General features: G+C 40.1%; 2 protein-coding genes across 5 annotated transcripts; one reads left to right on the top strand and one right to left on the bottom strand.

The window, feature by feature from the left end:
• Window positions 1–3,509: 3,509 nt before the first annotated feature.
• On the bottom strand, window positions 3,510–15,175 carry SAMD8 (sterile alpha motif domain containing 8). 3 transcript variants are annotated; one of them, XM_040563620.1, is made up of 6 exons: window positions 15,017–15,175; window positions 8,872–9,479; window positions 6,942–7,037; window positions 6,577–6,694; window positions 5,615–5,765; window positions 3,510–4,542 (listed from the first exon to the last, which is right to left on the bottom strand). In XM_040563620.1, the coding sequence occupies exons 2-6, from the start codon at window positions 9,450–9,452 to the stop codon at window positions 4,238–4,240; spliced, it is 1,251 nt and encodes a 416-aa protein (XP_040419554.1). In that variant the 5' UTR covers window positions 9,453–9,479; window positions 15,017–15,175; the 3' UTR covers window positions 3,510–4,237. The 3 variants fall into 3 exon arrangements, with proteins under 3 accessions (XP_040419554.1, XP_040419556.1, XP_040419555.1); XM_040563622.1 differs by lacking the exon at window positions 15,017–15,175 and adding an exon at window positions 14,246–14,958; XM_040563621.1 differs by lacking the exon at window positions 15,017–15,175 and adding an exon at window positions 10,100–14,217.
• A 3,762-nt stretch (window positions 15,176–18,937) lies between these two features.
• LOC121073062 (dual specificity protein phosphatase 13-like) lies at window positions 18,938–25,322 on the top strand. 2 transcript variants are annotated; one of them, XM_040563624.1, is made up of 3 exons: window positions 18,938–20,217; window positions 20,535–20,752; window positions 21,897–25,322. In XM_040563624.1, exons 1-3 carry the CDS (start codon window positions 19,832–19,834, stop codon window positions 22,094–22,096), a joined length of 804 nt encoding a protein of 267 aa, XP_040419558.1. In that variant the 5' UTR covers window positions 18,938–19,831; the 3' UTR covers window positions 22,097–25,322. The 2 variants fall into 2 exon arrangements, with proteins under 2 accessions (XP_040419558.1, XP_040419557.1); XM_040563623.1 differs by lacking the exon at window positions 21,897–25,322 and having other exon boundaries at window positions 20,535–21,082.
• Window positions 25,323–27,433: the final 2,111 nt, after the last annotated feature.

Raw genomic sequence — 27,433 nt, 5'->3', positions numbered from 1 at the left:
GACATCTGCTATTTGTACAAATGCACATTTAACGATTACATTTCAGCTCCACAATACTTTAGATGCTTAAAACCCCCAGTGGACTTTAGCATACCAAAAAAACCTAGCTAAATAGTAATGGACAAGTGTAGCACTGAAGTATGCAAACAGTGCTTAATTTAAAAAAAAAAAAAACAAACAAAGATTCTGTTACAAAAGACTTGTTTTGACATCTCAGTTCAACCCTTCCCTCTTTCCCTTAGATATTATTTTTGGCACTACACGAGACACCACATATAGATAGCCATACAGAAAAGGTGATTATAGGAACCTGCACTTTTATGTTTGTTGAAGGATTTCAAGTACTTTCTAATAATGTTATTTAACATGCTTACATCAAAAAACTTTTTCAAATCATTTAACCAACTCTGGCTTCTTAGTACACCTAGCTATCAATTCTATTTTATTGTATTTTTTATTAAGAGTTGTTCTCTCAGAAGAGTATGTAAATGTTGGTAACTTCTTTTAAATTCTACTGGAATGTTTTCTTCTAGGGCAGATGTGAAAAAACAAACAGGGAAAACAAAATAAACTGACATTTTCTATTCCCATTACTTATCAGTATGCACCTCTTACACAGCACACACCTCATCTAATCCAAGGAAATGCTTAAACTAAAATGGTAACCCTCACTAAAGCCAGAATATTTAGTTACTTGCTTAAAGTTAAGCTTATAATTTGCTGTACCACAAGCAATACACTTACAGGATCCAATTCTTGTTAGTCTTGGACATTCGAAAATTTCAGGCCTATCTACATTTTCATACTGTCACTTGGTATTAGTGTTACCTTGTTTACCAGAGGACATTAAAATAATTAACATATATGGAAGCTTTCTATATCATTATTCAAGAACAGCTGGAGGAACCTTGCTTAAAGATGCTTTCACAAGCTTTTATTAGTAATTGTAGTTTATTAAAAACACTTATATGGAAACCTTACATCTGTACGCAGGTACAGTATCACAGCACCACTAGTTTCACTGACTGCTTAATGGATCTTACAGAGAGGAAAAACTAAAGGCAAAATGTTCAGGAAAATTATTCTAAAAAGGTATGTCATAAGGTACAAGAAAAAAAAAGATGGAGAAGTGGCTGTACCTATCACCATCAGGTCGGTGCATACATATATGTATTTTTACACACTACCTCCAAGCAGACAGACTTTTCTACTTGATCAGTTTATGCACTTCATAGTCTTGAGTCACACTGTTAGACGCCTGTACCTGCTGACACAACGCAGCAATTCATTCATTTCTCTGAATTCAGATGTGTGCACTCCCATGGACCATGGAAGATGACTGCACACAACAGATGCAGCAGGTTGAAGGAGAGCAAAGAGACTGGTGCGCCAACATAAAGGAGAAGGACAACGCTGAAGATATTTAGCATTAAATCCAAGGCCCAACAATGCTCTGCTGCCTTTACTTAAAAAGGCTTGTCAGCAGCAGCAAAGCAGCAAAATGCTTTTAAACCACTGACTCTTCTGAAAGGAGGTACGGAATTTTAAGCCTGTCAGTCATTTGCAATTTGTTTCCATCTCATTAACAAGAAATCTTACATTATCAGATTTTCAGATCAGCTGTGATCTTTTAGCATTTGAAATCAGATTTTCTTTTATCATTATTATTTATTATTCTTTTTTCTTTTTCCTCTTGGGTGTTACAGACAGACAACACTAATTTCCAAAACAGAAAAGCTCAATTATCCTGACAATGTTTTAACCCACTTCAATTCTCACAAGAACTATCTCTTTATATTACTCTCATACGCAGATATCTAGCAGCAAGTGAAACGGCACAGAAGAACAAACTTTCATTAAAAAACACTGATAGGCGACACTGATTTAAAACATGGATTTACTTAAAAGAATTTGAAAAAAAATAAATTAGAACAACAAAAAAAGAAGCCTTATGTTTCAAAGTATGTGAACTTCACTAAAAAAAATATTGAAATGGTAGCTTTACTTTACGTAAACATTGTTACACTGTGCCATACTTGGAAATTCTCCTGTATGCCTAAGTTGCAAAATATTTTTTTCAGTTTAGACACAGCTATGCTGGTCAGTACTGACATGTTTCTTTTTAGAATGAAGAGCTATGTAAGTTTAATTGCACATCCCTCCACATGTCAGAACTCAGAATACAACCCCCTGCATATCCTGACAACAGAAGTTTTCCTAGAGTTTAAAAAACAGTATTTGTAACTGTGTGCATTGCGAAGGCAAATATAAATCAACAAATAGAGCTCTGATTATAAAGTCTCAAGAGGAATGTTCAAATTGCCTTTCGGAAATCAGAAAGGTAAGGACAGCGAGTGAACAGTCTTTAAGTCTTTGAGTATTTTCTCCTTTTCTTCCCCCTTAAGTGCAAGAACACTCCCCCAGCTTGGATGGCAAGAGCCACTACACTATAGCAGATTGAACAATATAGTAATATACTTGGAATTTTGCTAAAAATTGGAATGTTACAAATATAAAGTATGCAGAATAGTACAATGTGTGTGCGCTCAATACAGTTGGCAGAGACTCTTTAAGATGCACAATTCCTCTGTGGTATAGGAGCTAAATGAAGTTACAAAAGTAATATAGTATGAAGAGTGCATGACAGTCAAGTTAGTACTATCCAGGTTTATAAAAGGAACACAACATAGACAACTGCAAAATTCCTCCAGAGGGATCCTTCTCTATTCAAGCTTAAGTACATTGTGGTCATCAAGTCAGCCTGTACCAAGCCAGAAAATGCTTCATGCAACTTTCCAAGGCTGACTTAGGCTATGACTTTTGCGCATACTACCTATTCTGAAATTGTAACAACAAATTAAAAAGGCTACACCATTTTTACAATTTGCACCTTTTACCTATCCATTTTCATTTAGCATAAATCTCATTTCAAGCCTCTACAGCCAACATTAGTATTGTCCCCTTACAAAACACTGCATAAGAGGTCACTGCCTACGATCCTTGCTTATGCATTAGGGAGTGTGTTGTTTGTTTTTAAACAACCAGAAGTCAACTGTTTATGGTACCTCTATCTTTCAGCGTAATAAATGAAGAACTTAAATTAAGAACTAGTCTTTTACTCTTTTTCATGTTGTTAGAAGAACATATACTGTGTGTGTATATATATATATATATATATATATATAAATATACTGTGTATATATATCCAGAGATATTCACCATATTGTTGACATCAGAGTGCTAAAACATACATCAATATGAGCAGTATTTCCAAAACTCACTATTATTACTTTTCCTGAAAGAATTACTACATGCATTTTCCCCATCCATTTATGGGACAGTAAGATATGTGAAGATAACTGTTCTGTTCCGCCAATGTTAAAGAGCTGCTCCTAAAAAGCATGCATAGGGCTGGGTACAAAGCAATTAAAACCACACAGAAAAAATATGTTGTGGCTTTAAACACACTAAAGCTAAATTAATATTACTTTCAGTGGATGCAGCATTTACTTTAACTCATTTATTTAAAACAAAAGGGAAAACTTTCAAGTGCAGAACAACCATATAGACAGTTGATAGACTGGACTAAATAACCTCTCATCAAAAAAAAGAAAAACAAAACATCATTCTATAGCCACAAGGCAGACTTTCATTTTTGGCAATCCGTACGTAGACCATTTATATTGTCAATTATACTTTAAGACTTACTATTAACAGTTAAGAGACTCTTTTAGCAAGGAACTGTATTGCTTTCCTCATTATGACACTACTCCTCAATCTTTAAGTATATGCAGAGTTTGTTTCAAGAATTAAATTTATGAATGTTTTAAAAGGAAGTCATTGTAAGGTTCTAATTTTTTAGTCAGTGTACATAAAGGCTGGCATGTCAGGTAAAGGTGATTAACTGGACCTGCAAAGGGTATATTATATTCAGTACAAGCACACATTTGAAGTGACTTGAAGTTACTTAAACATTCACACAGAACCTTACTATTCTGGTTTGTAGTTATGATTCACTGATTGCCTCTACCAGTCCCCATGTTGTCTTCCATTAAAACAGGAACAAAACACATCCCTGCAGAGTGTGGCAACCCCATTCTATGGCTGAGAATCTAAGAAGCAAGACAAGGAGGCAGTGGCCATGGAGTGAAAACTGTTACTTCATGTCCCCTCCAGCTAGCCTTGTAGGGTCTTAGTCATAACAGTGCATAAAAATCTGAAATGACATTCACACTCTTCAGCCAATCAGTCTTTTCATTATCGTAGGTTTTGAGAATGGCCAGCAGTACTCATTGGGAACAGTACCATTAACATTGCATTCAAAAAAAGAAAACATTGGAAACCAGATCCTTGCTCTTCTACTCTGCTGATATGCTCTAGTATTAGCCAACGTGTGGTAATATAAAAAGAGTCTTGTAGTGATGTAAAAGGCAATGAAGACATCAATAGAGTAATGTTCATGTGCAGCCAAAATGAAGAAGATTCCAAAGAGGTTCAGGACCCAGGATAAGGTGTGCAAGAAGTTCCAGCTCCTTGGCGTATCTAGGAGAAAACAGAAAGGGACTGACCTAGAGTGTCTCAAATCGCTGGGCTGAAAAGTGCACAGTTGACAATAAAAAAGTAGAAAACAATTAAATTCCCTTTTTTTACAAATATAAAGTTTCTTGTAAATATATGAAGTTCTCTGAGTTACTTCTATAGCAGGAAGCATTTCACGAACCAGACAGGATATACAATTCAATCCAGGACTAAACCGAGCAAGTTTATGTGCAGTTTTTTCCATCCAAAATGTGATGAAATTATTGTCTTTGTCAGGAAGTTTTGTTTACATTCACACATCCAATAAATTTAGTAAGAACAAGTTACAAATGTCAACCACTTTATTACTGCTTTACCAATACAGCTGCTATAATTCTTTTTCTGGATTAACACAGCATCCTAAAGTAATTTAGGACCATGGAAATCAGAATTTTGTCCCATTGGCTTTTGTTAATGAAAATCATGTCTTTTACATGTATAGGGGGAAATATTACGAAGTATACATTATTCTGTTATTCCAGTCATTTGATCAAACGTGAACTCAGGCTAATTACCTTAGCTTGCTATATAATGTATTAAATAACACTTAATATTTACAGAAGAACTCTGTTTCATATAGTCTCACTTATGAGATTTCCTATTTTGGATCTGCAGATTATACTAAAGGTAAATAAACCTAGACTGGGATTTTGTCTGATGGGTCACTGGCAGATACATAGGTAACAGACAATCATTAATACCTTCCCTAGTATTATTCCCTAGTAGCTAGTTACAAAGCCTTTCTGATTTCCTGGCTCACTTCACTTGTTTTTTCCCATGTGCCCTATTTACCCTCCCATTAATTTACATGGTTCTGCTCCTTTCCTGTCTGCAAGTTAACTGCCACAAACCTGAGAAAAAGCCCATGATCTGAATTTGTTAATTTAATATTACTCAACATGACTTTGGCTGAGGGCAAGCAGCAGAGAATACTTAAGGACATTTAAGTATTTACACTCTTGCACCTGTGGTTGACAGCAAACAGTACAAATTCTTAATACTTAAGGACATTCAAGTATTAACACTGTGTACTTACATTCTGTGACAAAGAAGTTGAGCATGGTCAGGACAACAGTGTGGCCACTGAACATATAATCGCCACACGTATGTACTCCAGTCAGAGTCATTCCAAAGCCACTCCATATTGCAAATGCCCGTTGGAGTTTTGCCCAAACATTGCCGTACAACTAAAAGACAGTAACATTAACCTTTAGTAAGTTTCTCCCCAGCCCAAACAATACACCCTTGAAGTTATACCACAGATAACTAGAAATTAGCTGTCTAGCACTACGTATGTTTAGTAGCATCAATCATTTTGTGTCTTTTATTAAAATACACGTTTGCACACCTGTGGATTTTATTGTGGCAGTCAGTCCCATTAGTAACTACAATTACTACCTCTGATTAATCCTGGCATTTAGAACAAGTATTTTGTTGCAAGTCATTTTCATACGAAGTCTGCCACCTTTTTTTTTCTTCCCCCAAATGAATTCTACCTCCCAATGTGTCACTGGGAATCTTCCAGTATTCAGCTCAAACTTCTTCCAACTAAAAGATCCCATGTTCTATGGAATATTTCTTCTTAGACGGGGTGAAATACTTTGTTCAAAACAAAGCATCCAACAAGACAAAGTGATTATTCCACTTTCATCTTGTCTTTGTTAAGTCAGTGTCTTAAGTGCTTATTTCTCTGATGTATTCTCTTCAGGTTATATTGTGAAATATTCTGAATGCCCCCTGCCTCCCTTCACCAAGTCACCATCTCCTTCCCAATGCAGCACGTGTTTCTAAGACCCCTAAGGATGCATACATGCACAATAGCAACTAATAAAGTTAGGGATGGAGGGGAAGAGAAGAGCAACGTGCTATTCTAACAAATACACACCTAGCACGATGGTCACAGTAATCGTAACCATAACTTAAATAAAATTTAAAAATATGTATTTTTTTAAAAAAAAGAAATCGTGAGAAAGAATTTAAAGCATTTTAAGTTTTTACCTTTCCAGTACACTGCAAGTGCTGGCCTGGCACGGAAAGTGAGGTAACAAACATTGTAACGCAACGTAGTAAGAATACTGTCCCCATGAGGCTGCACAGCCTTCGCAGAAGTATAGATCTGGGAAAAAATATATAGCAACTGACAGTAAGAATACTAATATATGGTATTTATACATACATATTACTCTGTAATGTTTATAACTCAACATTCTTGATTAAATCATCCCCATACTCCATTTCAACAATAATATAAGTTTATGAGTTTCTTACTAACTATAGAGTCTTAATTAGTCCTGATAAATTCTTTTTAAGTCCTTCCTCTAAATCAAGGTACCACTTAATTTGAATGTATATATACACTGTACCTGTGTTTGTGAAGCAGAAGAACCAATAGCCAAATGTAGCAAAGAATTACACCACATACTTCAGTCATAGCAAAAGCCCATGGTATCCTTGGGACACTAAAAAAAAAAAAAGAGGATGTTAACCTAAAATACAAATACAAAGGCTGGATTTTTTCTTTCTAGTCTCAGTAGTTAGAAAAAAGCATATAAGGTTCTAACTACAAAATGAACTTTCGTTAATCTCACAATAGTTTATACTACAATCAAAATTATCAATAGACTGAATTAAATAGAATTAATTTTTAATTACATTATCTCCTTTCTAATAACGTACTTTCAGGAAACATTTACACAGAATTCACTAAGTGAAAGAAAATCTCTAGTTTGTTCTCTTAATTTACATGTGATTTACTAATACGATGTTCCTTTACCATTGTTTCCCAACAATCTTCAATCTGACACAAACTTGCACATCAATTATACTGCTTATGCTTATAAGAATGCCATGTCAACACAATGAAATGCTGCACAACTTTAAGTCATAAATACCTGTAAGGAAGCAGAACTACACAGGAAAGTATTAGGAAAAGTATAAACTACTTTTGAAGTTATATTTCGGTAATAATCACTGTATGAAAACAGCTTAGCCTTGCTTGTCAAGATTTAATACTTCCTTGCGTGCACTAGCTACAATTTTCACCCTGCTACTTCACCAAAATACAGACTGACAGTTTTCAGGAGAGGCTGTTTCTAATAGTTGTATTCTCTTTGATACAAAGGGCTAGCAAAGCATTGCTCGAATGCTAGATTTGTAGTAATCCTCTTGCATTGTTTGGTGGCTTGCTGCTGTCTGATCTCCATATCCTTCCACCGAGTATTGTGGAATTTGTCCTGGGAACAAAATCCAGCAATGACATAGTTCTCATTCTCTCTCCCCTCCATCACTTTGTTTGATTAGGTCCATCCTTGCTGAGCTATATCTAAATTTATGGGGGATTCTGCACTCTACGTCGAAAGATTAGGCCCCTATTGACTTCATGAAAACCATTAATGAAAATGGAAATCATTGGCAAGAATAAAAAGACCGTGACTTTAGACAGTTTATCTTGTCTTTTGGAACTCTCCAGGCCATAAATTCTCCATGGTGCAAGTGAACTTCCTCAAATGGAGCATTTATCTCCTACTGAATTTCTCATCACTGACTAGAATTTCACCTCTGGCGTTGTGCATCTTTTCTGACTGAAACGGAATATATTCTTTAACACTAAAAAAGGCACAGGCACTGTTTAAGGCATTAAAGTGTTTTTGTACACAGATACTCTATGGTTTGTAAAGAAGCTGGCGTATTCAGTATGCTTCAGTTTCCCTAAATCATTTTCAGCAAGTTGACATCAAGGAGACAACATATATACAGTATCAATGCTATCCCCGTTCAATTTCATCACCATTGGCACTTTGTTTACCAACTTTCCCAAAGCATAGTGCATCCCTTCTCCAGATCTTCAGCTATCTGTGGGCTGCCAGGACTGTGAAAAAACTTAATTCTTAAGACCAAAATACTTCTTCATCAAAAGTCTTCCTATGTGAAGAATGTTATGCTTCACAGCAGCATCTGAATTTCAGAAAAAGTATGTCTGCTTACCTATGAGAGCTGACCATCATCCTTTTTACTAGAATGAGAAGATGGAAGAATTAATTCCTGTGTTGTGATTCGCTAAAGATGTAGAATTAAATACAAATGGGGTAAAATAAGAGATTACCTTCCCCTGAGAAGATCAAATCCCTACATCTAACAGAAGCACATTTCAGTCTTAGCAGAGGGTTTACTACACTCATTACAATTTTGCAGAGACATTTTCAAGACCATAAGAAATGTTAAGAATGAAGAAAAAGCAGCCTATACTTTAAACATGGTTTTATTGTTTTGTTTTTAAAAAAATAAGAATCTTACCTATCTAGAAATATGTCTGGTAGAGGTGGATACGTTTGCATGTCAGGTACTCGTTCGTGTACTATAACCATAACAAATGATGTAAAGCCGAACACTATGAAGACATATACACAACTCAAAACTGTTTTCCAGTACTCTGGGTCCAGTCTCCTCGTGGAGTGTTTGTTTTTGCCATTTGCATATTGATATTGATCACCATTCAAGTCAGTAATTGGCCCATCATAGTCCCGAGGTACTTCACCATTACAAAACCAATCTGCACCCTGCAGCGAACCAACAGTAGTGCATGCTGTGCCAATGTGACTATCGCTGTTGTAACCCAGCTCTTCTAGGACATCGATATGTTGTTTCTGTAGCTTGCGTATGGACAACATTAGCCTTTTGATATCCCCCAGGACTTTGATTTCCAATGGAGGGGATCGTAAATCGTATTCTGTAAGTGTCAGCAATGTAATTCCATCTAGCCTGTGTCTATTGCACAAAATATCCACATATTCACAGAAGCCTTCTTCCTTCAGCCACTTGGCCACGTTCTTGGTCGTCCAACGTCGAATGCAAAGCTGGTTATTGCCTGCCATCATCCTTCTCTATCCACCAATAAAATTGACCTGTTAGATATTGGAGAAAGAGAGAAGACCTCAATGTTTAATGAAGATTACTGAAACATCAGTGTCTTTTGTGCGTCTTTAGATGCTTAATTATGCAAAGATGTTTTATGTAAGAGCCAGCCAAAAACCAGACATATGATTTATTAGGTAAGTAATACAAAAATAGTTTAAGCACTTTGAGTCCAGCAAAACTGAAGTAAGTTTATCTAACTTGATCCCCAATAGAAATTTAAAGCCACCTAGAAGCAGAATATTTCCTAGATGTGCCCAGTCTTTTATTCTTTTGTTAAAAAAGAAATTCTGAATTTGTGAATTACACTAGGCAACGAAGAACAAAGATTACCCTGTTTAAATAGTAGCTTAATCATTAGTCTTTTCTGCTGTTTGCAGTTCAGAACTAAACAAGAAAGTATAGCCAGCAACTATGTAAAACTGAATTAAGAGATAAAAAATAGCACATTACAGGTCCAACATATTCCACTGATTTAAAATTCATCCAGAAGCTTTGGCAGCATGACCCCCCCACTCCGCCCCCCAAGTAAACCTAAGACAAGGTATCTACAGTCATACTGACTTGGGATATCTTCATTGTATGTTAACGGTGCAGTCGTCATACTTACATACATCTGTTTGATCTGCATACTTCAGATAAATGATTTGCAGTATCATCTTTACTTCTTGCTGCTTGTTTTAAAAAGGCACTGTATCTATTGTTAGAAGTAGCACTTATAATTACTGGGTGCAACTTTTTCTTCACCATACATCTAATAGGAACGTCCTACTTTCTTCTATAACAGAGAACATTTGACATGTCCATCAAGATTTCCCATCAGTACAAAAGATATAGGTTAGAAGAAAAATGGCAGCACAACTCAAAGTTGCCCTACTAAAAGAACTGAGGGAGTGGTACCTCTGACGATATTCCCTCTGCAGCTGTTTGCATGTAAATAGCATGTACGTAATACAGATTTGATTTCTCAAAACTCCACATACAGTCAATATGTACATAAGCTTTAATACCTTTATTTAAACAGCTGCTGAAACATCCACAATTACTAGTCTTCTCCACATCTACTATATTCTTCCTTCTCCATGTAAGAGCATATTTGTTCATTTCTGTTATCTTACTACTTTTGAAAATATTGCTCAAAACAACTATAACACAGCTATTACAAAAGAAATTATGACAATTTGCAATTAATGATCAGTTAATTGACCTTTTTGTACTTTTCTTTTTAATCTTAGTCACGTAAAAAAACAAAACAACAACAAAAAAAAACAACGTAACACTTAAATTGCTCATCTGGATTTCCAGCTTCAACTAGAAATGCAGATGAACTGCAAACATTTGCTATCTCAGTGTTTTTACAAAACTGTAGTCATCACAAGTTTTCTAAAAGCAGTGAATTTAGACTTACCAAAATGTACTCAACTCACTGATCTGTCTTCTAACCAAAGCAACTTCTGAGAGCAAAGGCAAGAAACTTTCTTTACGCTATCAGAACTCCGTTCATTTGAACAAACCAGTATGAGTCAAGAATCCTAACACCAACCCACTGTTTCTTCATATGGCATTCCAGAACTTATAAATGAATGAATAAATACATCTGCCCTTGTGTAACATGCAGTAAAAGTGACCTTGCAACACTGAGGAAGCATACCCCAAAACTTCAAAGGTCATTACTGAATAGAGCGGACCTGGGAGAAAGTCTGCATCAGCTTAAGATGCACCTGATAGGACCTGCTCCTGCTTTTAAATGCTACCAAAGAAAAGACATTCAGCCAACTGCAAAAGACAAAGATCACAAAAGAAACAAGCACTTAAAGCACAAACTTCACCATTCCACACAGCTCACAGCTAACTTCATCTTAAGAGCAACAGGTTAAGTTCAGCTTTGATGCGAGGGTATTTTCTTTAAACCCAGAAGCAGCACTCTCCTTCAGACTACCCATTCAATGCCACTTTTGTAGTTTACATAGTAAAAAACACTTTTTCTTAGCACTTAATTTTAGCACCTGGAATACAATACAGATCTCTATGCCCAACTGCTACTATTCAGTTTTGAAGCTTACTAAAAGTGTGAATTTACAGGACAGAAACAGAAATATTCTATACTTACAATAATCAAAAGCCTTAATTTTTTTCCATGTCTTTTATGCAATTTCTTTATCCCAATATGTTAACTTGGACTCCGATACAGATTCCATTTATGCTTCATAACATTTCCAACACTAGCCACCTGAGATTCAAGACTGATCGACGCAACAGAAGAGAGCAAGTCACCTAGACGACTGTACTTGCCTTTTGGAAGAAAACAGCACTAAGAGCTACTTTGCCTTCTACGTTACTGGTTTTATCTCCGAAACCAAATAATGGAACGCGTGAATAACGTGGACCAAGTACAGAATGAAGTGTCAGAGGGCAAAATATACTTTTCTCCTGACATCAGCAACGTCTGCAGCTAGCTGGTTGATTACTTTTCTGTTACTTTATATTTAGTCAGCCCATCAGCAGTACATAACATGTGTTCCATTTCCCCTTTTCTTTCTCCAGCCTTTCAATTAACAGCATGGATACAACCGAATATGAACTATTCCATGCGCTCAATACGCGTCTGTGTAAGGAGTTTTTTTATTTTATTTTACAAAAAAAAGGTACTTTATAAGTCATGAATATTTCTACAGTTTGGTTAGGGCATTTTGAAAAACAAGTTGCCTCTGCAAGGCTAGGCATACCCTAGCTATTTTTTCCAATATATTTTTCCCAGATTTTCCCTGGATTTTCCTAGATTTTCCATATTTAAATATATATCTCTCTCAAAATTAATACCCAAAGTTCTATCATGTTTTCCTCTATTGAATTACTGCCCGTCAACCATTACGCCCATAACTTCTCCAGCTTATGGGCACTGAGTCACTACCCTGAAGCACCAACGTGGAAAGTCAAATATTACCCCTACGATAGTGAAGGGAAAGTAGCACTGCCATTATACCAACATCGAGCAGTAGTCCTGTTACAGGAACGTCCCATCATAGAAACAAAGCTTGCTTACACCAGAATCATAACTGAGGGGTTAGATGAGACTCTGGCTGTGCCTGCAGCAGGGCTAATGGGATACCGAGCGAGTTGGCCCCAGACACGCATACCAAGCTACCAGCATCCTTGCTGCTCCACAATTTGACCATATGTACAAGGCAGGGCCCGTGGCTCTCCTTGCTGACATGCTTCAGGATTTTATTTCCCCAGCTAGGTTCAATTCTTGCCATCCTTGAGAGTAATTTTAGGAAGGATGCTGAAGAACTATCAGATCTCACATGACATAACCTACATTTCTCTGTAGGAGGTTTCAGGCTGCAGTTTGCGTATAGGCAACTCCAGCTCAGTCCCTCCTTCACCAGGTCAGCTGGCCAAGGAGCACAGCACCTCACACCTTGGGTGAAAAGTTTTCCTGTACAAAGTCTGCTAGCTTGCAATGCGGGCGTGACACAGGTTTGAGGCATTGGCTGTGCTGCTGCACAAAAACACCATACACAGAAGTGTACGCTGAACCAGCCTGCAATAGTAAGGCTACTGTCTGGCACACCGACTGAAGAATGCTGTGCTGGAAACAGCACTGCCTTGTCATGCACCACAAGTCTCAGGCACCCCACTGCTTGCATCAGCAGCTCATCACCTGCTCTTCTTGAAAACTCCAAATTCTTCAGTGCTTATTTAGAGCAAACAGCACCAAAGGTTTTATAGCCATATAGCATGCATTAGTGCAGTGATTTGATCCTTACCTTGTAAACGTCACTACATACAGTCTATCTTGTAAACAATGAGAGAAAAAGAAAACTTGCAAAAACAGGACAGGATTTTTCATTTTTTTTTTTATACAATACCTAGATACCGTGTGATATATAAAACTGATCAAGCATGGCACAATGCCCACTGTAAGACTGAAAAATTGGATACTTCCCTGAAGCAAGCCTACATTAATTTCAAGTGCAGCAATATTACTATAAAACTTTTGTTCAGTTTTACTTAGTGACTTTGCTGTTAGAATTGCTTCATAAACATTTCTATTAAGTGACATTGTCAGCAGTATTGTAACTGTACTCAAAGGTCTTAATGATATTTATGAAAGTAAGATAAGAAATCTTAAAGTAAAACTTGTTTAGCTTATTCTAAGTATTAGATTTTAAATCATATAGGAAGATGCGCTTTCCGAGAATTATTCAGTGAAGCGCTGCACTGTGGAAAATAAAGAATTGATACTGTGAAATCAAAGATTAGCTCCATATGCTTAGAAGAGCCCTTCTGACAGAATGCCTCCATGCAAAACTGACAGCAGCTATTACAGAAAATCCTGAAAGCTAAACATATTTGTCTTGAGAACCACTAAGAGTGATTACACACTGCAGCAAGCTGAACAGAACATACACCGCTCCTTGACTGTTACACCTCATTAAACCAAATGGGTTGTACTACACTCAAATGAACACTAAAAGCAGCTCAACTGTTGATCTACTAACCAGCGAACAAGACATTTTTTATCCTACCACCATAATTCAAGGCACACACAAGTGATTTTTAAGCAACTGATCAAGTACTCCCCCACTTATCACAGAATGTAATTCACAGTATTCCATTAATGTTTGTACAAGACCTTGTACATTTCACATTCTAAATGTTAAATGTCAAGTATTTCTTCCTCCAACTTCAAGAAATCTTGCATCCATCTGGTAACAGAACATTTGCTGCTCTTTACCCTTACACAACTTACCAGCAAAACACCTCAGGTGTACTGTTTTCCCCTTTTACCTCTTCCTTTTCTTCTCACATCCCCATTTTCAGATGAGAACAGGGGATGACACGAACAATCCTTCCACCTACCAGAACAACATCTGAAGTGAAGCCATGTTTGTTCTTACTCCTGACAATGACTTACAAACTGATCTTTTTAAGTCTTGAGAAAATCTAAGCCTTCTTCATTTTAAACGCATTAATACACACAAGAAATAAGAAACTTTTACAAGTTATGTGATCATCATTAAACATCTACAACGGCTCAGGGATCCCAAACAGATGAGGGGGCAGCAATGCTGAGGCTCTGTATGAGGAGAAGCGACCGTACGGAACCCGAATGGTTGCGGCTCCAGGACCGAGCTGTCCCTTTAACCGTGTATTTCTGGGAAGAAAACAAAACAGAGCAACAGAAACAGGATCCCCCAAAGCAAGACACCGTTAAATTTGTGCTCGCTGCAAACCTGCAGGACGCCTCCTCCACCGAGCAGCGCTCCCGCATCCCAGTCCCGCCACGCTTCGCAAGGAGCCTCCTGCCAGCGGTGCGCACCTCACCGTGCCCCGGCCCCTCCGGCCCGCTCCCCTTTCCCCCGTACGGCGCAAACACCAGGGCACCGCAGGAACCTCCTCCCCTCCGGCCGCCACCGGGACCCCCACCCCAGAAACAGCCACCCCGGGGAAAGGCAGGGAAGGGACGGGAGGCACGGTGCAGGGACGCGACCAGCACCCCGCTCGGCCCTCGCTCACCCACCAGCGCTAAGTGGCAGTGCTGCAGCGCCCGGCCCCGGGACGATGGCGGCTCCTAGGCGCCCTCCCTCCCTCCGGCGGCGGCGGCCGCGGCCCCCGCAGTCTCCCCATCACCCGCACGGAAGCGGCGGCGGCGCGGGAGGCGGAAAGGGCGGAGCGGGGCGGTGGCGGCATCCGGGGGGACATCGGGCGGCAGGCCCAGGGCCTGCCTCTGCTGCTGCCGAGGAGCTCCCTCACAGCTCCCGGGTCCGGCCAGGGGAAGGTGCCAGAGGCACTGAGGGGCGACCTCGGCTCCTGGGGGCTGTGAAAGGAGCCGGGAAGGTGGTGGAGGCGGGCAGCGCTTCTCAGAGCGGGCCAAACCTTCCTCTGGCCCAACAGCTGAGCTGACGAGAAACGCAGCTTGTTGCTTGTCTGATAACAGAACGTGTCTAAATCCACGAGAGGGTGCAAAATATTCTGTAAGAATGCACATTAGTATATGTTTTTACCCAGTACAGTCTGTCTCTCACAGGGAAGTACCTTAGTAGGGCCTGGATGGGAGAAAAATATAAGCTTTTCACCACACTAAACAGAATTGTCACCAACTTTTTAATCCACACTAAACAGAATTGCCATCGACTTTTTAATGAAGCTTATAAACATACAGTTATTCAAAGAAAAAAACATACTTGAATAGTCCATGAAAATACCCCCCCCCTCTTCCTTTGAAGGCATACATGTGGGAAATACAGCTGAGAAGACTTGCAGGACCCTTACAAAGCTTTATTTCCATATAAATAAACTCTTCCAAAACATTTATCTCTTCAGAAGCACGATTTCTGCACAATTATTCTTCTCTGATGTCTGCAGAGGAAATAAATCTGAAAGCCAGCAGCTGGCTGACAGCACTCAAGTGTTTCTCCAAGGTGATCTGGAGCACAGATGTGAACAGCACAAGTGACTTATGAAAGCCTCACCCGCACACTGTAACTGCAGGTGCTCCACAACCTATAAATAATACAAATGGAAGGGATAGAAGGGGACAGACAAATTAGAACTAAGTGACTCCAGAAATAAATTTATTTTGTCTATCAGCTGGCTGTGTTAGCAGTCAGGCCTTTGCAGCAGCAGCCTGAAGAACATACAGAAATTTCTGTATCGATGATGTAATTGCTATGAGGTCCAATACAAGTCTCCTAAATTGTTGCTTCCTTTGAAGTAAAAAAGCTCAGGTGCCAGTAACTTCATTACGTTAATAAGCCTAGCCTTTTCAGAGAATTTGGCCTCATACTCTTTTGAGAGGAAAAAGGGGATCTTTTGCAATCCCTATGCCTGTGCAATCACAGTGAAACAAAAGGAAATTTTGCATTTCAAAATGCTTCACAGCTACATCAAGTTGTCAAGTCACTGAGCAGTCCAATGCAGCTGCCCAAGATTGTACAGTCTCAGCTGTAATGGAACATATCCATTTTAAATAGATGAAGCACTGGGTAGGCAGAATAGACACCAGCTGTAAGAACTTCTGCTCATTATTATGTTGCCCTGATACTGGTTCAAAGATGCTTCTTCGAGCTGTCCGTTCCACCTAGCTTTTATTTTTTACATGAAACAATGTGTTTCTTCCCAAATGAGTGCTGAAGTTTGAGAGAACATTCCTCCTTCTTTGCCAAGATCTAGTAGCCTCTGCAATCATTGTAAGAAGGAGACGCTGTATCTGTCCTCTCGATGTTCCTTTTCTTTCCCTCCACACAAATTAGATGAAAAACTGACAAGTCCAAATCCACCAGTGACCTGTAGATCACATAAGCATGAATCTGAAAAACAAACAGACAAAAAAAAAAAAATCAAACAGACCTGAAGATAAGCCGTTAATAAAGCAGGTTGAAAGTCAAAGCAATTTTGCTTACTCCAAGTCCCCATTCAGAGTGTATTCAAAATTGCTCGCAGTCATCCTTTTTTATGGGAGGTGACAGGAAAGTGCTGCTTTATTCAGAGTACTCTGGCTTTTTTTTTCTCCTCCTTTTTAAAAATGTAAGTATTCACTAGAATCCACAAGCTCATTGAATTGCATAAAGGAAACAAAAAGTGCAAGCCAAAGGCTTCTTATCCCATTCCCTTTCACTGTTTATAGTTTCCATCTGAAGTCATCACTGCTAATGGCATTTTTCTGGCATCTAGTTTCATCACCTAACAAATATTTTCAAAATGACCAAATTAGCTTACACAGAAAAGTGATAAAGAGCACAATTTAAAACTTGTAACTCTTAAATGAAAGTGCACATCTAATAGCTGTTTAGTCACTGTGCTTCAAAGCTGAAAACTACTTTTCCTCGCTAACATCTGATGCGGTTTAAAAGGGTGAATTATCTAAATAATTTATGCTTTATATAACAGAAATTTCTGATAAACCTCATTCCATCACTGTGAGTTATGTCACTTCATGCTATGTGACATGAATGCATTGATCTAAGTTTGACAGGCAGAGACAATGCTGACATGTCAGTCTGAGAATTTATGACAAATGATACGCTACTGATATTTTAAAAATCCCTGCAAATTGCCAAGAAAAAAAAAAAACACACTCTTTAAACTATGTAATTATACTGTGTGCATCTTTAGATTAAAAAAAAATTATTCAATTTACACAGTTATATTGATTCAATGTTCAGGCTGACATTTAATAACAACAAGAAAGGAAAATTTTATTGAAGTTTCCCAATTACAAAAGGTCCAATTACAATATATTATATATATAGCAAAGGAAAATGAGATGTGTGAATGTAATGGGGTGTTGGTTTTTTTTGAAACAGTCTTTGTCATTAAATAATGGTGTTCGTATTCAATAATCAATCAATAATCAATAATCAATCTCTCTCCAATAAATCTAACGACTATTCAGGAAAGAAAACTCCCTCCTGGGAGTTTAATGCTAACACACATCCCAGTAAAGCAGAGCTTGATAGTCCTGTGCCAGCCCGCAGACCTGATGGCTAAATTCTGTGTGACTACATGGGAAGAGAAGAATATTCCAAGACCACCCAAGCCCAGTGCCAAGGGCAGAACAGCAGGCAAGAGTGCAAAGGGAACAGGAAGAAGTGGTTTTCCTCTTTAGCAGGGTTACATCCTATGTGTTAGTAAGGGAGCTTGTCCGAAAAGCAAATCTCTGCCTCCTGCCTCTTTCAGTAACAGTTCTTGGCAAGAAAGAGTCCATAACACAGCTGTACCAAAGTCAAGTTCACAGAGCTATTAAAGGTTTAGAGGGTGCTAGGAGTGGAAGGCTAGAGTTTTGTTAGAGTCACACGGTTTTGAAGCAGCTGGCCTTATGCCATACCAATGTTGCAGGCGCACAGTGTTTAGATATCATTTTTCTGGAGGTCACATTTTTCTGCTCATCAGCTTTTGTACCACTGAGTTCTTAGCCAGTACATTTGAGGTAGAGGCCAATAAAAGTTTTAGTGCTGAAAAGGGCCAGAATAAAACACAGGTGTTACCTTTCTGACATAACTTGATTGGCAACAAAAGGGCTGGGTTTACATTAGCAAAACTGCTAGTGAAACCCCAACTTGAGTCTCCACCCAGAAACCTGAGAAGACTGAACTAAACAATTTTCACCTGCTGGGTCAGTAAATTTCTTGCTTCATGAACACAAATCAATCAGCTTAAAAAGCTGTTTTGCAGAAAGAAAAAAACAAGAGCAAGCCAGAACAAAATAACATGTTAAGAACATGTGCCTGAAGTATAACTTTAACCACTTTTGCAGTCCTCTCCTCTGCTAAACCAGGCCAGCTATCATCCAGAGTCCTCTTAAGCACAGTTAAATAGTCCAGATATTAATACTCAATTTCAAATTGCTCTCTGTGATACATCTTTCAATAAAATAAAATGACCCCTCCATCATAGTAAAGCAATGCATGTGGAATAAAGGTGTGTCAGCCCTTACCAAGGTTTCACTTGTGTTCACCACCCTTTTTCGACGGGAAGGGGTGGGGGTCAGCACCAAACCTCTCTTCTGGGATCACCTTGTCTTCTGGACTCATTTGGTAGAGGACCTTATATCAGCTGCCAGGCTTACAAAGGAAGAACATCAGCATTTCATGCATTTTGCCCACAAGCTTCATTACAGTTTTGCAGTCCCCTGCCAGGAATCACGCAGCCTGCAGACCAAGAGCACAAGCACTAGCATACCTGCAAGGATCCGCTAATATGACAGTTCAACATGCTAAACCTCCAACCTATGAATTCCAGACCTTGGCATATAAACTAATGCAGAGGCTTACAAGTTTCACCTGACAACCATTACACTCATGTTCTTGGCTCTGTTTTCAACACAGGAACGTATGGTACAATGTGTGACAGGTGTGTTGTATTAATGCACTGATGAAAGCAGCAACTGCAATAGAAAAGATTAAACATAACAAACAGGCTCAGATTCTTTCATTTGGTGAAAAACCAGTATCTTCAAGAAATAACATTTCTCTAGATTATTGGTGATAGGCAAGATGTCTTAACCTACTTGGTGTTTAGCTTCCCGGTGACCACATTGGTAGAACATGTTGGTGCATTCCTAGCCCTTTAGCAGCTACACTTTTAAATGCCACTGAGTTACTGTGAGATAGCTGCCATGCATCTTACCCCAGACAGGTTTGCATTTTTCCTTTATCAGGATTTTTATGGCTTTGTGATGCACGGTCAGACCTGGCTGGCTGTCGCTGCAGCACTGAGGACATCCCTGAGGGCCATCCCAGCCATGTCTGCGTAGACGGTGGGTGTCCTGTGGGCTGGGGGCTCAAGGACTGGGTCTGGGGACGAAAGGCAGGGAGCAGACTGGAACCAGCAAGGCATGATTAGGTTTGTGCTTCTGTTTCCACCACCGGTGCCTACCAGGCCAACCCCTCAGCCAGCAGCCAGCCCTGGGGAGGAGGCTCGGGGGATGCCGCGGCGTGGGCGTAGTGTCAGGAGCTGTAGCCCAGCACCTGCCCCAGCCCATCTCCTAGCACCCCATTACTGCTACGGGTGCTGGCAGCTCCCCAGCACCCAGCACAGTGCCTCTGGCTGCCGGGAGCGGGGCTCGCACATGTCCGGGGCAGAGGCGCTGGGCCCCCTGGGCCTCGAGCCATGCACAGGAGACGTCCCCTCCCTCAAAGAACTGGAGCAGCTCCTCAATACTGGGCAGCGCTCCTGTAACCACGTCGATGAAGTATGGCCTAATCTCTTCTTGGGAGACCTGTAAGTAAAGTTGCACAGACTGACTTTGCTCTAATGCCACGCTGTACGCTCTGTCTTTTCAGCCTGTTATTATCCCTCATCGGTCAGGCATTAGGTAGCTCTTGGTTTTGCTGACTGATGTCATTTAAACTGCAGACAGCAAAGTTTCTGAGATAAAATTATGACTAATTGGGTATTTGCTTCTTTGTTAACCCTCAGGAACAATGTGCTGGCTTATGTGCCAGCACATGGCTTGGGAGATGCAATCACAGGACTGTTCCTGCCCTCTGAATATCTCTGTACCCATCTTGATTTGTTTGTGTTGGTCTTTTCCTCAGAGTAACAGCTCACAACAGATTTATTCTGTGGAAGATGGGTGTTACCCATGTTTTAAACACTGCCCACGGCACAGTGTACAGCCAGGGAGACCAGGACTATTACGGAGCTACCATTGATTACTATGGTGTACCAGCCCACGACCTCCCCAGCTTTGATATAAACCAGTTCTTTTACTCTGCGGCAGAATTTATCCACAAAGCCTTGAATACGCCGGGAGGTATGAAATTATCACTGTTCGCATTTCAGATGTGTTGGCAGCCTCTCGTAACTGCTCAGGTCCACAAGCTCAGTGGTGGACGAGTCAGCACGCAGACTGCTGGTCACCTGCCTGGTGGGTGGGGAGGGGAGGGTGTGCAGAGCACATGTGTAGCTCTAGGTTGGTCCCAAAAGATCAAGGAAGACTGCAAAAAGTTGATGTGAGAAAAAGGATGGACAGTGAAGGAGAAACACTGAGGCAGAGAGGAGAAGGAGTAGAGGGAAAAATATCTGGAAGGAAAGGCTTATTCAAACAAGGAAAAGAAAAAACACACATTTGATATGGACACAGTTTTATCTGGTCTAGTCTTTTGAGACCCTCTCGTAGCAACTGTATTTGTAAGAACACATGAATAAAGAGATAAAAGTCCTGATTTCTCCAGCCACAAGACATGTGAAGAGGCCCATACACTGCAGGTGAACTTCCTATGTGAACAGGGCCTGCAGAGCATGCGCCTCAGCAGGAGATGCACCTTTACCCAAGGAGATTTATGGCACGTTGCACAAGAGATTGAGCGTCTTGGCACTGGTGCTATAAAATACTAATTAGTATCTATTACATAAAAGATTATTCCTTAGTATGAGTAAACTGGCATTAATGGATCTACCTCAGTCTGTCTCACATGCTCTGCCTTCAAAAAAGAAATACAGCCACAGCAAATTGCTTATTACGCAATGGTACTAGGCCAGTCGTTTTTCTTGGTGGCTAATGTGTTAGTGCCATCCTTTCAGGCCATATTGTAGCATTCTTCTTCACCTTAGTAAGCCCCTCTGAAAGCAATGGGTCTGGTTTTCCTCTTGTTCACAACAGAACAACATCACTGCTTCAACAGGGTTCTCTTTGATTTACCAGTGTTTCTGAAATCAGGTTGTGACCTCATGGCACTGCTCATTCAAGTCGCTGGAACAATTACAAATTAGACTTCACTGTTAGTAGTTCATGCCATCTATTGGAAGGGTAAAAAATAAATTGTTTGCTGTGTTGCTCTGACCACACTGGAGAAGGCGGGAGGGGTTTGCCTTCCCTTTAAATTAAACTTCATCCACTGTGCTGCTTCACTTTTATGGTTATAATTTGCCTTTTTTTTTTTTCCTTTTTTGACCAGCTAAAATTTTGGTACATTGTGCAGTTGGAGTAAGCAGGTCAGCTTCCCTTGTCCTAGCATATCTCATGATAAATCACCACCTCCCATTGATTGAAGCCATCAAAACAGTGAAGGAACATCGATGGATTTCACCCAACTGTGGCTTTCTGAAACACCTGCGAAATTTGGATGTTCAGCTATGGCAAAAGAAGGACTTCTGAAAGGGCAAACCCATTTGCATTCAGTTTTTCAGCCTTCATAATCAATGTGCCTATAATACTTCCCATGATCAGTGCATACTGAAAAGATGAAGAGTTACGCATCAAATTAAAAAAAAATCAACAGAACTGCCAATGGATTAATTCTGGTAGCTCAGTTTCTTGTAGACGAGCACTGCCAACATCAGCCCTATAAGCACCACATGCTGCAGAGCTGCTGTGCCCAGCGTGGTGCTACCAGATGACTCCCCTGGAGCAGTTAGGATGGACTGTGGTTGTTCCCTATTTGTGCTAATACCAAAGGCAAGTTCAATAACTGCATCTAGTGGTACAGTATGTTTGAGACCCCTTTACTAAGGTGTGTAAAATGACCTTCAGTTTGGTTGCAGTTTTCGTATGAAAAGCTCGTCGTGGTGCAGGCCTGGTGATGTAATGAGGGCAATTGGTCAGAAGCCCAAGCACTGCTGCAGACACCTTCCTCTTCCTCCAGTCTCTTCAGTGTTGCACTGCCACAGAAAGCTGTGGCAGCCTGAACACCCACACCAGCAGAATAAACTTCCTCCGCTCAGCTCTCTATGCAGTCTCAGGGTCAGCAAACCCACAAGCCTTTTCTTGTGTAAATATGTTTTCAACAAGATACTGTATAGTATAGTATATTGAGGACATTAGGAAAGAAGACAGATTTTCAAGGTATTTTGTAAGCATAAACTCATTAGTTCTGTGTAAGTGGCTTTGAATCATCCTTGGTTTAACATCAGGTAGGAACTCAGGCATTCGTCATTACTGAGGAGCTACTGGCATGTGTTTGCCTGTTCCCCACTGTGTGTTTCCAAGCTCTCACCCACAAGAAATGCAGATTGCGCTAAGGGCCTGTGGATGTTAAATCCATAAAAGACGTGTATAAGGAGTCATTTTGGCTTTAAGTATGTAAAGTGCTTATTTTGCACCATCTCTCTGCTCTTCACCCCTCAGTCTGCAAGGAAATTGCTGAGCTCCACACCTGGCAACTGCTCCCACACACAACCAACTTGAACCTGAGCAAGGACATCTTCCCCCTCTGCCTGTCCTCCTGCCTTTATCCTGTTCCTTCCAACTTCTCAGGTTTAAACCAAAATATTATCCACCCTCTCTGGCCTCTTCCTTCACAAAGGATTAGTCCAGAGAAAGAAAGTGTCAAAGGTCCAGGAAATCCAAGTAATGCTTTCCATCCATCTCCGCGTAAGGGTGCTGACACCTGAATATGGTGTCTTGTCTATGTTCCAGATTTCAAAGTTTCAACTTAAAATAAGCCTAAAAAACCAGACTGACAGACTCCCTGCCTGCCTGCATGCCCTTAATTTGATTTAAGCCCATCTTGTATTGCTATTTTCTAAATTCAGCAGGGAACTGAGTTAGTTTAAATAAATAGCTTGGCTTAATTGATACAAATTAGTTTTAGGTTGTTTTGAGGTTGTCACTTTTCCTATGACCAGTTAATCAGTTACTTAAACCAACATGATTTTTAATACAGAAACAGAATTTGAAATTCATGCTACTCTTCTCCCTAAAAATTACCTTATGGTGAACCATGAAGCAATAATCAAATCTATTTTTGCCCTTTGCTACTAGGTTGATTTATTGATTAGATGACCTTATAAACTTTCCCTGCCAGATTAAGTAAATACATTTCTGCTTGCTTGAAGCACCAGGCCTGATCATTTCCTCTCTGCTGGAGAAGGCTTGCAAAGTTATTACAAAACGTAAATGGTGGTGACTTGTGGGTTGTAGTTCTTCCTTCCCTGACCTCTATCACCCTTAATTCTTGGAGAGGCTGAGACACAGATGCTGATTCAGCCTAGTGCTTATGGGAATGTAGAAATCCCTATTTCAGTGTACACAAATGCTTTGCAAAATAAGCATATTTAAGATCCTTTTAGAGGTCTGTTTGACTGTCTGTTCAAATTTTCCTAAATCTTGCCAAAGACCTCCACTGGCAACAAAGAGAAAATTTGGTAATGTAAAAAGATCAAATAGAAAATCACATTTAAAACCCAACAGTGCTAGCACAATCTTTATACCTCACAAAGCAGCGGAGGAGGAGCTGGGTTTACTTTGAAGTTCTCCATTAGCGTTAATAAGGATTTACATGAGTTAACATTTCATTGTAATTTATACTTCATTCACATTACAGTAGGTTTCAGTCTTGAAGCCTTTTGAAGACATGGCACTGAAAAGTCTGAAATTCATGTGAGTGAAATAATGCATCTTAATGGCTTTAGGCTGGGCAAAATTAGACACATGTGAGCAAGATTGATGGAACCTCCCATCAGGATAATGCTTTGCATGCCCCTGAACATCTGTCCCACAAAGCCACAGCTGTGAAAGCTGCTCCTGTTGTAAATTAGTACCTGCTCTCTTAGATACTGCTTCTCCTTTGAGAGTTTTGTTTCACAAGGGGTACAGAATTGTAGACCAAAGTTGAGCCAGTATGGCATCCATGCCACCGGTGACACGGTAGTGATTTTGCACAGCAAGACTTACTTACCCCAGTGGATAGAAAAAATTAGTTCGAAACTCCTTTCAAGGGCACTGGCAAATCACAGAAGTGTTTTTAATCTGCAGCGGTTGTGTTGCCTAAATTTCCTGCCTGCAATATTGCTCCCTTCTTTATATTCTGTGCACCTTTGGCTCCAGCTCTGCGCAGGGAAAAAGGATCCCATCAACATATGTAAAAGCAGTAAAATTAGTCCTGTAACTTCTTGAAACAGAAAACACTGCTTTGACTTGCTAGGTGGAAAAAAGACCTCACCAGTCCTTTACATTATCCATAGCTCAGGTCATGATGTGACATAACATTAGTACTTCCCTGTTTTCCTCTATCAGCAAAAAAACTTGTATTTTGAATATTGGTTTGGCAAGTTAGGCTGAGGAGCCAAAATAAAAGCAAAACACTGCCTCACCAGTGGCACAAGAATATGCACGTGACAACATGGGCTGCACGATGCAGGAGACTAAAGGCATTGAATGTTAACTCCTCATTGAGAAAGGATCCCACTTGGGAAGATGCTTCAGTAGCTGAAGATAAGCTGGGTGCCTGCTGAACCAAAGCATCCAGGCTCACCCAGAGGTGCCCCTGTACCTTCCCAAGACCCTGAAGGAACTGTCAATGCTGGGGACCAAGCCTGACGAGGAGCTGCTTACTTTCCATCTCCCCTGAAGCAAACAGGCACACAGGACTTCCTGCCCAGGCTGAGAGGCATGCTCCTGAAAAACAATTTTTTGGTTTTTGAAAGCAATTTTCAGCTAGATTCAATTTCTGATCCACCTTACCAAGTGGGTCATGAGGCTTAGTGCCAGCTCAATGGAGGCTGTGGGTGGGTGACTGTGAGCAGAGGGCATGGTGAAAGGGACCTAAATCAGCTTAAAGCAGTAACAAAATCACAGCATCCCCTGAAGGGAGGCATGCAGAATGCCAGTGGAAACTTCCCTTATTCTCAAGTAGAAAAGCTGAAGGTAAGAGACAAAGTCAGCAGAAGCCAAGCTAGGAACTGGAGGAAGGGGGTTATGTGCGCTGTGTGATGCCTTGCCCCAGGATGCTGCAGGGTGTAGAAGCCTACAAAAATTCAAGGAGTAACTGGGAACATTTAGGGAACAGAAATCCCCTCAGGGTTACCAAATACACAGAAATTGTGACCAGACCTGGAAGCTCCTGAGCTGCAGCCAGCTGGAAGCTGGGACAGTATTAGAAAGCAGTATATCTCATACTTGCCTGGTCTCATTTTCCATCAGCATCTGCTTACGGCCACAGTCAAACTCGATGGACTGTGGTGAGGCCCAGGACAACTGCTCTCCTGGTCTTTATTTAGAACTCGCCCTTAAGATGAGCTGTCCCCTGTTTCCCAGTAGCTTATTATTAGAACTGGGTAGCACGAGGCACTGGGGACTGCGTCTTGGCTGCATTCATTGACATTTCTTTCATGGGGAGAGCTCCGTGCTGGCAAGCACAGCACTATTGCTTCTGGGGGGAGGTGTTTTTTGGTTTATTTGTTTTTGGTTTTGTTTTCCTGTGGCTGTTCCCATTCCATTGGGGATACAACACTGAGCTCATCTCAGGAGGCGTCCGGGGGTATGCCACATTTAGAGACAGCCACCTGTTTGGGAATATCAAGTGAAGAGCACACTCCAGCAAAGCCACCCCTGCTGGCTCTGCAGCAGCAGGCTCTCCACTGCCTAAATCTGTGTGTGGCCACCAACGGGGGGCTGGTGCCTGGAGGTGGTCAGACCCAGCCGCTCAGGAACGCTTTGAGCTGCACTCCCTCTGCCCAGGAATCACAAAGTATTTTGAGCAGCTGCAAGGTGGAATTGAAGCACGTGTGTGATGAGTGGCCTAAGCTCCACATGGGCAATACGTAAGTGCTATTTGAGGCTGAAGGGCTGAGGAATGTAGTGCTTGTTAACATATGCTGACCAACTGTTTTATTTAGTCAGCATTGTTAAATTTAGTTGCCTTAAAATAGATGTAAGATTAGCATAGAAGAAAGCAAAATGACTGCCCATTAAAGAAGAACCTTCAAAACAGACTAAAATGGATTGAGACCAAATTTATCTTTATGAATTTGTATTATTTTAAAATTATTAAGAAAAAATAATTTCCTAAATGGTGCAGCATTTAACACGTAGACCACAAGGCAGAATCATGATTCTGAGTAGCCTTAAAATTGAACCATGAATTTTTTTTCCATTTTCTCGATTTATTTTTAACTAGAATGGCTATTTTCAAATAATAATAATAAAGTACTCCAATATTTGCTGTTTGTATTATAAGCTGATTTTCAGTTGAAATTTCTGACAAAATGTCTGAACATCTTGAATGACACCAGACTTCATTGTTTATTTCTCAGACTTGTACAGACGGTTGTTTCACTCTGGAGCATGAAGTGAACACACAGTCACCTGCACTGAATGTGCCTAGTGTTCAATTTTTTTTTGTCAAAACACATTCTTTACACCACCAGCAAGTTAAAAGCATGTTGAAATAACTGAAAATTATAATAATTCCTAAAGGAGAGAAGCAGAAGGAACTAAAGATCCTTTGACTAATTGCCCATTGATTACAGCTAAAAGTAGGAATCTTTTAGCAGTGAAAAAGCTGAACAGAAAAGCCCAGTGGTCCTTCACTACCTTCAATCTGCTGTGAAAATCCCATCTACTTCCACGAACTTCTGACTTGGTGGTGAGAGTGGGAAGCCTGCTTTCTCTTTTCCAGTTAAACCTTGTGACTATACTTGGAAATTAACTTTTTTACTTTTTAGAACAATTTGGAGAAATAAGGATTTGCAAAATTGAATCCAACAGGTAGCA

Source organism: Cygnus olor, chromosome 7 (genome assembly GCF_009769625.2).
Source record: "Cygnus olor isolate bCygOlo1 chromosome 7, bCygOlo1.pri.v2, whole genome shotgun sequence".
Classification (NCBI taxonomy): domain Eukaryota; kingdom Metazoa; phylum Chordata; class Aves; order Anseriformes; family Anatidae; genus Cygnus; species Cygnus olor.
This window is presented reverse-complemented; position numbering and strand designations above follow the sequence as displayed.